We start from the raw sequence: 13,430 nt of genomic DNA on the forward strand, positions 1-13,430 counted from the left end.
AAAATTAGTCTTACTTTCTCCTTAATACATCATGTATCCCTCACTCAAGCCCGGTCAATTTCGATCCAGCCATTTCGGAGGTTACCCGAATATATAAAACTTTTAAACAAAATTTATTTTGTTATATTGAGTAAAATGTAGATATTTTAATATTAAAATTTATTATTTTAAGAGATTATAATTCTTCAAGACTAAGATAATTTTCTTCTCGTAATATCTACCAGCTGCAGTTGTAACTCGTACACACTGGTAGAGTTTTCAATTGATAAAAACTTTAAGCTAAACTAGTTTTTTTCAGATTAAGATATGTCTCAGATAAAACAACCTTTTAGATATTTCAGCTCTATAGCTGGATAAATATGGTTTTGGTGAACGGGTTTTTGTTCGATAAATGATTTAAAAAAACTTAAATATTAAAATATCGGTTGATAACATTTATTTATTAAGAACCCTTGGTTGGTTTGCGTTAGTTAAGCAGAGACTTGTAGTCTTTTTGCCATATTTCATATACATTTACAATAATAGGTATTAAAGACTATTTGTTTTTTGACTGTTATACTGAGTATAATATAGTAATTAACCGATACAAAATAATCGATCAGGCGAGGAACCGCTTGAAGGTTTGGAAGCTCTACATTCTGATGAGACGGGTTCCGGAGACAACTCGAACGCGGGCTCCAGCGGCGCTGATGAAGACGCCGCGAGACTCCGATTGAAGAGGAAGTTACAGCGGAACAGAACCAGCTTCACCAACGAACAGATTGACAATCTGGAGAGAGGTAGGTTGCAGGAAAAACTTGTTCTAGATAGATTCTTACCGATGAACAAGCAAAAATACTATAATATCAAATGCATGTTTCTCTTAATGACGTTAACAATGAAGGCTAATAAATATATTACAGAATTCGAGAGAACTCACTACCCCGACGTGTTCGCGCGGGAGAGACTCGCCGCTAAAATAGGACTCCCCGAAGCAAGGATACAGGTAGGGTAGAAATAAAAGGACCTTCGGCTTATAAATAGAAAATGTAACATGAGAAAATATACACAACGTATAATAATTAAAATAAAAACATTTTCAAGTTACTGTCAAAGTAACGTAATGATATGTTACAAGCATTAGACGATAGTAGTGACCGCGTAGCGCGGTGTGTTAACCTGACCCGACCTTAAGGTGTGGTTCTCGAATCGGCGCGCGAAGTGGCGTCGCGAGGAGAAGATCCGCAGCCAGAGACGGAGCCCCGAGTGCTTCACGACGCACGCCCACGCGCACGCACACGCGCACTCCCACGCGCACGCGCACGCGCCCGCACCGGTGACGCACGCGCACCCGCCCGCCCTCTCCGCGCCCGCACAACACTCGCAGCATCAATACCAGCCGCCTCTCAACGTGGACACTTACAGGTCAGTAGTTGTATCAGGAATCAACGTACTAACATAAACATACAAGACCACGTTTATGACCCTTCCTCCAAATAATAAGTGCCATGCACCTATGAGAGTTATTTTTTGCACAATAATCAATAAAAATCTTAATAAAAAAATTACAGACGCTTCTCCTTATGTAAATAAATGTCAACTGACACGGAAGGAGCACTGCTTTATATGCTGTACATTATCATATTAACAAATTTCTCATAACATTTCGTACTGCTTTAAAAGACTTTGTACCATCGAGGAAGCGACGTATCGATACTATCAGCAGCTATTTTCCGATCTCGTGACCTGTTCCGTGTGTCGCAGCCCCTTGACTCCTATGGGCTACAGCGGCGGGATGGTGGGCGATTCTCCGGTGTGTGAGGGCGGGGACGAGCTGTGTAAGGGAGGTTTCCTGGGCTACCCGCGGTACGACCTGCCCTCATACAGACACTACAACCACGGATACCAACACGAACCAGCCTCGCCACCGCCGGGTATGTCACAGCACTTAACAAATGACTATCACGGCTCTAGACACATATATTAATCATAATGTACTTCTGTTATAGTAACTCAGACAACACTGGTGTTTGTGTAACGGCTCTAGTTTGTCAAAATTTTCAATTCACAAGCTAAATATCCCAGACATATTTTTATATTCGCGAATTTTAAATGTGTGTGATAATAGAGCTCACAGTTCCTTGGGAAACCGACATCCCCAAAAGACCATGCCATCAAGGCCAACACATATTACGAGCTCACAAACGAACTCACTAAGCATAGGTTAATTGTAAAATTGTACGCGGTAGAAGTAGGAGCGAGAGGTATAACAGCCAAATCTCTCTACAACCTGCTAAAATACTTGGGCCTGTCAAGAATTAACATCAGTTCATTCTTGGAACGTGCGTCTAAGGCAGCCCTAGTAGGTTCCTTTCAAACTTGGTTAGGTAGAGGGAGGAGCTTGGACAGTGGAGGAGAGCGTTTAACGGGCGTTAGATTAGGGTCCCTTAAACCTACACCTGGGTCGCAAGTCCCAGGCACTGTTGAAGCTTGCAACGCCATGGACCCGGCACCCGCACGGCGAATCCATGGAATGACGAGAATTTTCGTCTCATTAAGATGACGGTGTAGCTGAATTTAGTTTAACTTTTTTGAGAAAAATTGTTATTTTATAATATCATCTGGATAACGTTCCCTGTCATTATATCTGTGGGTAGATGGAAATGAAAGCGTATCTATCCGTGTAACAGCCGGTGTAGTCTTGAAAATGCCCGAATTATAACAAGAAGGAAACACAGATGAAAACTATTCCACGCCTTTGCTGTGCGCAAAAACGGAAGCATATCTCTTGGCATGGATGCGAGGAAGAGTCCATCTGGTTGGTCGAAAATAAAAATTGATGCAGGAATTAAAACAAAAAATTGCTGCATTCTCCAATAAATATCCTATAGACTATTGACGGGCTTACTTTACACGTGTGCTAGAACCTGACTAGATTGTTTGAACCAGGCCGTCATCACCAACAAACCTTTTTGCGCGTCTCTCCACGGAGTTATCTCGACGGTAGTGAAGTGATATATGGCAGCATATTCCCAAGTGCCAGCAGTCTTTCACACACGCAAGATATTTATTTGTATAAACAAAAACGCTGTTCCGTCGTGAATTACTGCCGTACTTTTAAAAGGCAATGGGGTTTTCTTTCAGTTGCCTCATCATTCTCAATGAACCGCCAAAAATTAAGCCTTTGGGGTACTCCAATGCCTGGTAACTGAGGACAGTTTGAGTTTTCCGAGTATATTTTCTAAAAGTAGGATTCAAGGTAAACGGACTCTTTTTGGCAGTGAAAAAATACGCTTGTGTTTATTATAACTCTTGTATGGTCTTTAACTGTATAAATTCTGCAAATCGGATAAAAGGTCACCAACTCGAGGAAAATACGCAAAAATATGTCCATTAAGGAATAAGTCAAACCTTAGTCTAGTCCAATACAAAGTCTAAGAAAAATGTATACCTTTTTTGATTAAACAACTCAATCTAAAGATTTTTAATTTTATGTTTATATAAGATGAAATTTGTGAATCGATAGGTAATCATTTATTTCGTGTTGGAAAATCTAAAGTATAAAGACCATACCGTAATGATTGATGATTTGTGACAATCAGATAATGAAATTTTATTTCTGAACGTGTCCTGTAAGTTTCTAACAGCTTATCAGCAAAATATAATAAAAAATAGTCATTGAAGACCGAGGTCAATGGCCATCTCTTAAGAAAACTCAGTAGAATTTAACAGTTTTCTAAAATAACATATAAAGTTGCGAATATTTCTTTATGTGTCAAAAACAGCACTGACCTATGAAAAGTTGAAAGCGTGTGTTTTACTAAAACACCGATTAGACAATTGAAGACTCGAATTTTGTGGAATGAACTTGAAAACTGCGGGGAAAATTAAAATATTCGCGGGAATCATAAAAAAAAATTTCAAATGGTTAAAGATGTTACGTGTGATTGTAAAAGTTTTGGTATACAGGAGTATTCAAATACGTTTTTTGCAAATTTTTTGGATTAAAAGTAAGAGGTGAAAGGTTGCATCTGGAGCTCCTCTCACTGGAACAAAATGTCGAAGAAAGATAGCATTCGGTGACGGCGAACTGCTGCAAGAATCTTTGTCCGTATTGAGCATAGACACGAGAAAACGTTGCAAAATCACTTAGTATTCCTAATAAAGTACTTAAATAAATACTATATATGTATTAATTTATAACTTTCGTGTAAGACGACAACTAGAGCTGCTAAACAAAATCCTGTGGTATTTTCTAAACGTAATTTTTTTGCTGAATTTTACAGAAATTACGAATAACTTGCTAAAACTAATTGATACTATACAACTTAGTACTCACCTTATTTTTTCCTGTAGAAAAATATCTAATAAAAGCTGTTTCTTAGTCTGATATGAATTTCTGAGATTGACAAATGAGTAAATTCTCCCTCAGATATATTAAAGTAATTAAAAACAATTATGAATTAATTTTCAATTGTCCTAATATTATAAATAATTAGTATAAACGCTTTATTTGAGGCCAATGAAACGAGAAAAAGTGAATAAACAGATCCTCTCCAAGTAAAGTTGCGATAGCATTCCATCTTTAATATTTTCTTTGTAACTTATAGATTAAAATTGTTTAGCATTTCACGTAACTTTTCGAGTCTTAAACAAAAACCATCAGTTTAAGTGAAAATTTAAATAGGTAGTTTATCAAGTCGGCATCACTAATTGAAAATGTGTTTACACTTTTTATCGCGTTTCGTTGGCCGAGATGTCATATTTAACCAAATGGAACAAGTGCAAGTGACGGTCCGTTGATACACAGAGCATGTTGTAACAGAGCTGGGCGGACTGCTGGGGGCTGGAGTGTCCGTGCCTCTAGCTGTTCCAGGACACGACCAGCAGTACTGGCCGAGACTGCAGTGACGTTGGTGGATGTAGACACACACACACACACATACACAAACATGGACACGCACACATTTCCACAATGCATCACATCATGGACTACACACATACACACACCATTACCTTAACCTGTGTTTCGTTGATGTTGTATCGATTCACGCACACATAGATACGAACGCTTTCCGTACAATCAATAACCGAACACGTCACAGTGAGAAAATACAAAAGATAAATAAATCGGTAGATCGATAACAATAGTTATATTGAGGCTCCGTGTCGCGACCGGCCACAGATTACATTAACGATAACTAATATATTAAGTAAGTTAGCTGCTTTTCAGTCCTCCTTAGCCTGCGTCGCCTCGACGCCTGGCGTGAACACTCGCCGCAGACATTAACCTTGTTTAATATATTATATAGAATAGTATAAAGAATAAACATATCTATAACTATAGCCACAAACCGGAAACGAGCACAAACGAAGGCTCAAATGTAAATGTAAATTAGGATACTTCATACAAATAAATATAAACCTAGTTGTAAGGGCTGGCGGACACAGAATACGTTATTTTAATTTTATTATTATAATAATAAAACTTGTAAACTCTATAAACTTCTAAAGTTCTCGATGTATCATACATTATATGTAAGCCTTTAGGTGTAAGTCAGCCCCGTCGGGAGACGTTAGTGAAAGATTTGTATGTATGTGACTCTGATAGCCCTAATGTATAATAAATGTTACATTTATTTAATATTCATTTCGTAGCTTAGTCTAAGATCGATGTAATTTTAATACCAATAATATGTACATTTGTTGTAAATGTTTAAAAAAAAATTTTTAACTTAAGAAAAGAATGCTCTGAATATCTCCGACATTCAGACGGCGTCCGAATGTAATGTATGAGAATAATTTTTCTAACTTTATCAAATTAATAAAAAAAATATTATCTGTATTAAATACCAGCGAGGTAATGTTAGTGTCGCTGTTGCAAAGCCCTGTAGAGCTGTGTCCCGTCAGTAGCTCGCGGGTCGCTGCGTCAGGACGGTGGAAGTGATTTAAAATTTCAATTATTTAGGGTATTCGTTTCGAATTTACTAACATTAGCTGTAAACCTGTACATGTTATGATAAATGTGAATAACTCGTGTGATGTCGCGCTCCCACGGCTGCATTGTAATTATAATACATTTTTGGATCAAAAAAAAAATTTGTTTGATTTCATATGAATATAAAATTCTTAATTTAAAATATATATTGATTACAATAAAAAGTCATAATTTTCGAATAATATAATTAAAGCTCTCAATTGTATTACAGCAATTTCATTTTAAAATTAATCGAATTTATATATATGTATATATATTAAAAAAAAAAACGTACTTACACATAACCTCATAAGATAAAACATTCTACGAACCTTGTAGATATATCATGGAAGAGTAACTTTATTATCAGACGCAGAGACCTTTATAAGGCGAACCATGTTTCGTTTGACAATTTTCATCTCTGTTATCCGTATATGGAAACATCCGAAAAGTTTTACTATTAAACTGTGACATACAAACTAACATATTAAATAATTATTACTATTTTCATATAAAATTTATCAAAAATTTATCGGTCTATATTATTTAAGACACATCATAAGGCAATGTCGGAAATTAAATTTTGTACTTGTCACATCTAAAGCTAGCTCGCTATCAAACAAATTCCCAATGAACACTACACCTTACCAGCTAACGAGCCTCTTCCATCATAAGTCATCATGGATCAGCTGATCTATACTACTGATGACGTCTTTGTCTGAACTGTCGTTCATTGACCTCCTGCAGCTGGCCACGACGTCCGGCACGTTTTTAACTAAACCTAGATCTGATGCTGTCATCTCACTGTCATCCTGCTCCTCGCACAGGTCCACGATGTCCACGGGGTCACCCATCCTAGCCGAGTCCACATCGATGACCTCGCCCCTCACACTACTGACTATATCTGTGTTACAATCTGTCAACTCTAAACTCACAAACTGGACTTCACCGTCTGAATCCTCGTTTCCGTTTCCGTGTTCCATGACTACAGTGACGTCACTCACACATTTAGCCGCTCCCCTATTCCTGACTAACTTCGGCCTGGGTATCTGTTCCGCTATTTTAATTCTTTTAAACTCGTAACAGTTGTCTTCCAGCTCGTCCTCCACCTCGTACAGATCGCTCTGTTCCGACAGCGTTCTCTTTCTGCTGTCGTTTTGTTCACATCTCTTGTTGTCCACTCTGGCCTGTGCAGGCTGCGCGGGCGCATTCTTGTCCAGCTTCTTATAAACTATGGAGTTGCTCCTAACTACTTTGATTATTTTGTTACCTGACGTCGTCATGGTCTCGTGAGTGGACAGTTTTCGTTTCCTACTTAGGTTTAACGTTATAGGTGCAGAGTGTATCACAGCCTCTGAAACTTTCTTCCTCGCCCTAATCTCGTCTAACGAGAGTACTTTGAAGTCTAGCGAGCTTCTCTGCTCCGTGGTTTGCTTGCCTGACAGTTCGTCTAGTGACACCCTATCATACTTGGTGGTGAGATTCGCCCTGACTATTTTCCTTTCCTTGGGCACCTCCGCAGGCAGCGCCTCGTAGCTGTAGAAGGCCGCGGCCTCAGCTTGTATCTTCTCCAGGAGCAACAACTCCTGTGACTTGGTCCTAGCTATTTTCTGTGCGTCATCCGATACCTTAGTGGGTGTACAGGAAGGGGCGCTTTCGTTATCCGATTCTGCAAGAACACACCAAGTAACCCGTTTAATAAACTACCGTCAAGAGAAAAATCAATGATTTTCGTATTTATTTTTGTATCGACCACGATTACTAGGTGTGCTCTTCGTGTTATCTGAAAACGCCCCTGGGGTGGACGGCCCAAAAATAATTACAAAAATCATATTATGAAACGTATTTTATTTGCTTGTTTATAAATTAACACAATTTTTTTTTTATTTATTCATATTTCAAAACAAAGCCAAACTACATTCTCTTTTTTTTTCCAATACCAGTTCCTATATGAGTTGTAAGTGTTAATTATCTTAAACGAAACGTCCTCACACTCGGTTATACTAAATAATATAATATTGTTATCTTATACAACCGTTATACTAATACTAACATAACAACAACCCCGTTTAATGCAAAACAACTTATTATCCAGCATCGACACACACACATACAAGGGCATGAGATAAGCCACGCCCCTTATACGTTATTTCAATGTGTTCTGATACTGGTCACATCTAAAATACACACATGTTTACACATTAACATGTGTGAGTGTACTAAAATTAATTAAATATATCCGTACAAGTTTCCCACGCGCACTGCCATCATTAACCAACCAACCTTTCATTGTGAGTAACTAAAACAACATCTGTCGATATACAAAATATATATAGAACTATAAAATCCAATCGATACCACCATACAATAACTGAGGCTCGATCTGAGGGACAGGAAATTATAATCGTAACATAAAATACGCTACAAGTATCAAAGATATCAATTAAATATATGAGAAACGAACGAAATATAACTCAATGGTCTTTGTACTGCCAACAGAACGGCCGAGCATAGTTTACATGAGCCAAACTTATCGAACTACCCTCCACCGTGTTCATATAAATAATACAATGACTAGCCATAACCCTAAACATGTCGGTACTTGCAGTTCATTTATAGGAACTTTATTAGTGCGAAAATATTACAAAAAGAAAAGAAAAAAGAAATACAAACAAAACATTAACTATCCTTCCAATGTAAAAAGGCTACAGTGCTAAAACAGTCGGAAGCATTATCAGACGTTTCCGCTAAGCTATAATTTGATTTAATTATCATATAAATCAATGTTAATTTTCAATATGTTCTTAAGCGATAATTTCTTACGAAACCGGTAGCACGTTTTTCCTCGTGGTACCGGATCCCCTTACTGCTAGACATTTTTTTTTTCATTTTTTTACGATATCTATCTAATAGGGTGCAAAGTGTCGACACGCATTACATATACCGCTGTACAGCCACTTGCCACTAATATACAAACAATTCAAAGGCAATAAAGCTTTTTTTTTTTTCATTTTTTATATCACTTAGAGTAATGAGTAATAGTAAATGTGTATATATATTTTTTTTGTATTTTATTAAACCTATTCATATTTACTATAAAAGACAAAAGATTACATCAACAACTAAGAAAATGTTTAGTTACAGACCAACCACGGCAATGGCGCCGTGAGGTTGGCTGTGTTATGTAAAACTATAAAACAAAAAAGCAAATGTACCCTACACGGCTGGACTCCATATAGAAGCACTATTATTATTGCACATACAAAAAACAGGCTTCAGATTTCCATAGAGCCGTATAAGGAGATATGAGTGACTAATAATATGAGGGCACTTCATATATGGCCCTCAGAATATTAACATAACGTTGCCCCTTCTGGCTAATACATTGCACTAAAATAAATATTAAGGATTCAATAAACACATTTTAAATCCTAAATGAACAAAATTTCTCATATACGCTATATAATTGACTAACCGATAAAAAGAAATCACTTCTATAATAATTCAGGCTAAACATTCACCTCTGTACGAATTATGCATCCAGTCCGTTACAATAAACGAATATAATAATAATAATAAAAAAAAAACAAAAAAAAAAAACCTTAAATAAAAATAAATAATATTTCTAACACCCTTCTCAACTTAGTCCGATACATATATTATGCGATCTCATCAGTGTTGGCACATGCAAAGAAATTAATTTTTGTTTTCGCTATATCGTACGTAACTTTGCTATAATAAGTGCCACAGCATCTAAGCATATCTTAACTATGAACACTCACACCAGGAATTTGAGTATACCAGTTCATTTTCATCTAATATTTCATATATGGCAACACTAACAACAGAACGGCTTCATCTCACAATCATAGTGTTACAAACTTATAACTCTTCTACAGGTTCATCGAGTGACTGGTATTCATCTCATCCCTCACATAAGTCACATTCACTAAACATCCGTCACTTTAGTGTCCGTACACTATAAAAAAGAACTATAGTTTTGCGGATTCAACCGCAATCCCCTTTATACTGTTTGAGAGATTTATATCGACGCCTTTCATTAATTACACTACATATGCTGTTACTGAAATGGTTCCATTACAGAGCTTATATAAAACACACTTGCAAATAAATAGAACCATTACCGCAGTACAAACAAACTGCTAGCATTAAAACATCTCTATAAGACATTGAAATGTGAACAACCAGTTATAATTAATAACAACCGCATTATTGCATCGCTGTACTAACATACATGAAGGCACAATCAATAATATGTATACATATGAAATCAATCATCAATGGCTGGCTGGCAGTAGAAAACCTTGTTGAAAAATAATTAAAAAAAAAAACATAATGAAACACATAGAAACTAGATTACATTATTGTTACCAAACATTTGTCTGCCTTTAGTATGGCTATCAACTTCATATATATACTGTATACATATGATTGCATCACCGGCTCATTATTTCAAGTTGTCCACATTAATATTATATAAACACATTATAATATTCTTTAAACACAATTAATTTCATTTCGTGTCGTTGTCAGGGCAATATCATTATAATGGAGGCTATCTATGGCTAAAAATGTAATATTTAAACCCAAAATTTTAAGAGTTTTAATTTCACAAAGTTTAATATATATATATATCATTAATAATCTATTACCCTGACACAATATATATATGAAGCACTAATAGAAGCGTCTCTCAAACGTGTAAGGGGTGTAGTTTCAGTAGAGGCGCATACCTTCCTCGAAGTTGACGACTAGCGGGTCGACGGGCACGTATGTAGTGTCGTGTGCGTGCGCGTGAGCATGCGTGTGTGTGTGCGCGTGTGCGTGCGCGTGCACACGCCTCGGAAACTCGCTGCTGCCGGGCAATACACCTAGGATCGCTGAATCTAGCACCACTGGAAGATTTACATTACGTTATGTTGGTTACATTACGTCTATAGAATGACCACGTAATTACATCCTCGCATGAGTTACAGAGCTTTATTCATATTTAAAACGGGATGTCTCACACGAACTTATCAATTAAAGAAATCACATATAAGCTTCATGAAAAGCAGAAAAAGAAAATTGTACCGAAATTAGCTTGCATATATCAAGGCATATCTTGACTGGACTCGGTTACATGGTTTGCTAGTGGCTTTTATCTGTCAGTAAAAGTCATTTGAAATATATATACATATATACCTATTTTGCTTTGAAAATCTTTCTGGAGAATGGTCCATTTTATTTAATAATTATGAGTCAGTAGCCCTGTATGTATGAAACCCCAAAACTCCACTTCTATTTATTTCATACACATCTTTAAACCAACATTGAAGTCCTAGATGCTAATACCCATTAAAAGCTAAAGTAACCTAAGACTGTGACAGTTATTCAATAATATGAGTAACTTTTTTTTTCTCACAATTTCTATTGCTTGGACTTTGAGTTGAGTTCAGAGAGAAAATAAACAATGTACATACATATGTCATTTCATATTAAAATAGAACTTTCATTCCTGGTCCTGGAGTAAGTTCAATAAATTTTTATTAATCATCATTGGAATGGTCCATCAAAATCGATTCAATAGTTTTTAGCTACAGATATCTATACACCCCGACCTCCTCACAAACCTTCACATTCTATTATTACTAGGAATTGTTTGTCATGTTCAAATGTAAAACGTAATATAACCTTGTTGTCTCTGTTGCTGCCATAATAGCGGTACTGGTGTTGGAGCAGGGGCTTGCGGGGGTAAGGCTGGCACTCCACCACCCACCTCTATGGCTGTCTCAATGCCTACTTGGGCCTGGAATTCAATGTGAAAATGATAATTAAGTGTAAATTTTTTTCATTATTGCTGTCAATTAATCTGTAAATAGGTACCATTAGAAAAGATTGATTATGAACATTTCAATGACTAATTAGTTCTTATTTACTTGATATGAAGATATCTCTGAGTTTTATGGAGAAAAATGTATGTATTCGACAGATGTTGAATATTTTTCGTACATAAAATCAAGTCACATACACTGACAACAGGTGCAGGCTGGCTCGGTGCAATTCCATCAGAGCGCGCATCTGGATTCTTGTGCATGAAGGGGCAATGCTTCTTTTGACACCCGCCTGGCTGATTCTCCCAATAGCAAGGAATTTGCTTGCGGTTTTTCTTTAATTTAAAATTGTAATGTTACCACTAATGTTAAAAATAGCTATAAACATCAAGTGAAATCTAATGGTGGTTATATACAATATAAGACTTATAAAAGATGTTACTGAGAGAAATTTGAAGATATATTAAGCTTTTTAAAAATAAGTTTGAGGTTACAAACCCTTAGTTCCATGTGTCTTAGTTTGCAGCACTTGTCCAAGCACTTCCCTTGCTGCCAGGCAGTGCACATTGTCTCACAACCCAGTGCAGAGGGCTCATGACGAAACATACAATTGTCTCCCTACAAAGTAATTGATAAATTAATGTATGCTTAGCAAGGATTGGATGGAAAGATTTCTTATATCAATGTGTTAGGTCTTCATGACCACGATATTTTACAAACAATATCAGTTTTGTCATTGCATCTGCAAATACTAAGTCATATATCTTAGTAAGAATGTTGCCTTGTACAGACATAGAACATTATAAACAAAACTTTTTAGCAGTTTATTACAAGATATACTAATAAACCTTTTAACAAATTAACGTTAATCGATTCTTAAGGGTTGTTACACAATTCACAAAACTTTAAAACTTAAATTAATTACAATTCATATCGTTGTATAGTAATTGATGTCTCGGAATCAAACTAAATTGAGAGTCACGTACCTTAGTGCATGTCGAGTAATAATAAAAATAGCAATCGTTAAATTTTCTAGGCGACTCCATCGCTATTCGCTTGTCCGGGGTCTGCGAAAAATTCATTTTTATATTTAGAATTTACACCACACGAACCACTTCAACTTTAGCAGTCAGTCCAGCATCCTCATGGTAAACCAATTAATTACTCAAAAATCTTATCAACCACAAAACTGAATTTTCATGTTGACAATACGTAGAGCATGTCGTGACTAAAACTACATAATTACACTTTAAAAAATGCCGCTTTCACATCTTACTTACCGCGATTACGATAAACTAAAATTAATTAAATTAACAACAAATATCTACACCACGCCACTGTGTAAATTAAAATAATATTAACGTCACTATCAGAAAGAAAATGTAGTAGATATGGCGGACATGTGGCGGAAAGCGAACTTTCATTTCATTTCACTCAAATGTTGGTTGCTTGTCTAGTTGTCTATGAACTTCCATAGATGGAATTGACATATAAAATCAGACTCCATAGAGATTTTATCTTTCAAGTCTTTTCATAACTATAATTAATCATTTGTAATAAACATTTACCCAACAAAAGTATGGTTTTGTATAAAATGATTTTAATCAAAGTTTCATTCAAATTATATCATAGCAGCTTCG

At 36.2% G+C, this 13,430-nt stretch overlaps 2 protein-coding genes across 2 annotated transcripts; one reads left to right on the forward strand and one right to left on the reverse strand.

Annotated features, from left to right (window-relative positions):
* Positions 1-31: 31 nt before the first annotated feature.
* On the forward strand, positions 32-5,212 carry LOC116774436 (paired box protein Pax-6-like). The gene is made up of 6 exons (XM_061524959.1): positions 32-80; positions 603-779; positions 903-985; positions 1,175-1,404; positions 1,744-1,913; positions 4,790-5,212. Exons 1-6 carry the CDS (start codon positions 32-34, stop codon positions 4,888-4,890), a joined length of 810 nt encoding a protein of 269 aa, XP_061380943.1. The 3' UTR covers positions 4,891-5,212.
* A 933-nt stretch (positions 5,213-6,145) lies between these two features.
* Positions 6,146-13,236, reverse strand: LOC116774282 (uncharacterized). The gene is made up of 7 exons (XM_032666958.2): positions 13,071-13,236; positions 12,777-12,857; positions 12,289-12,408; positions 11,988-12,125; positions 11,651-11,765; positions 10,711-10,872; positions 6,146-7,625 (listed from the first exon to the last, which is right to left on the reverse strand). The coding sequence occupies exons 2-7, from the start codon at positions 12,834-12,836 to the stop codon at positions 6,625-6,627; spliced, it is 1,596 nt and encodes a 531-aa protein (XP_032522849.2). The 5' UTR covers positions 12,837-12,857; positions 13,071-13,236; the 3' UTR covers positions 6,146-6,624.
* Between the last annotated feature and the right edge of the window lie 194 nt (positions 13,237-13,430).

Source organism: Danaus plexippus, chromosome 26 (assembly GCF_018135715.1).
Source record: "Danaus plexippus chromosome 26, MEX_DaPlex, whole genome shotgun sequence".
Taxonomy (NCBI): domain Eukaryota; kingdom Metazoa; phylum Arthropoda; class Insecta; order Lepidoptera; family Nymphalidae; genus Danaus; species Danaus plexippus.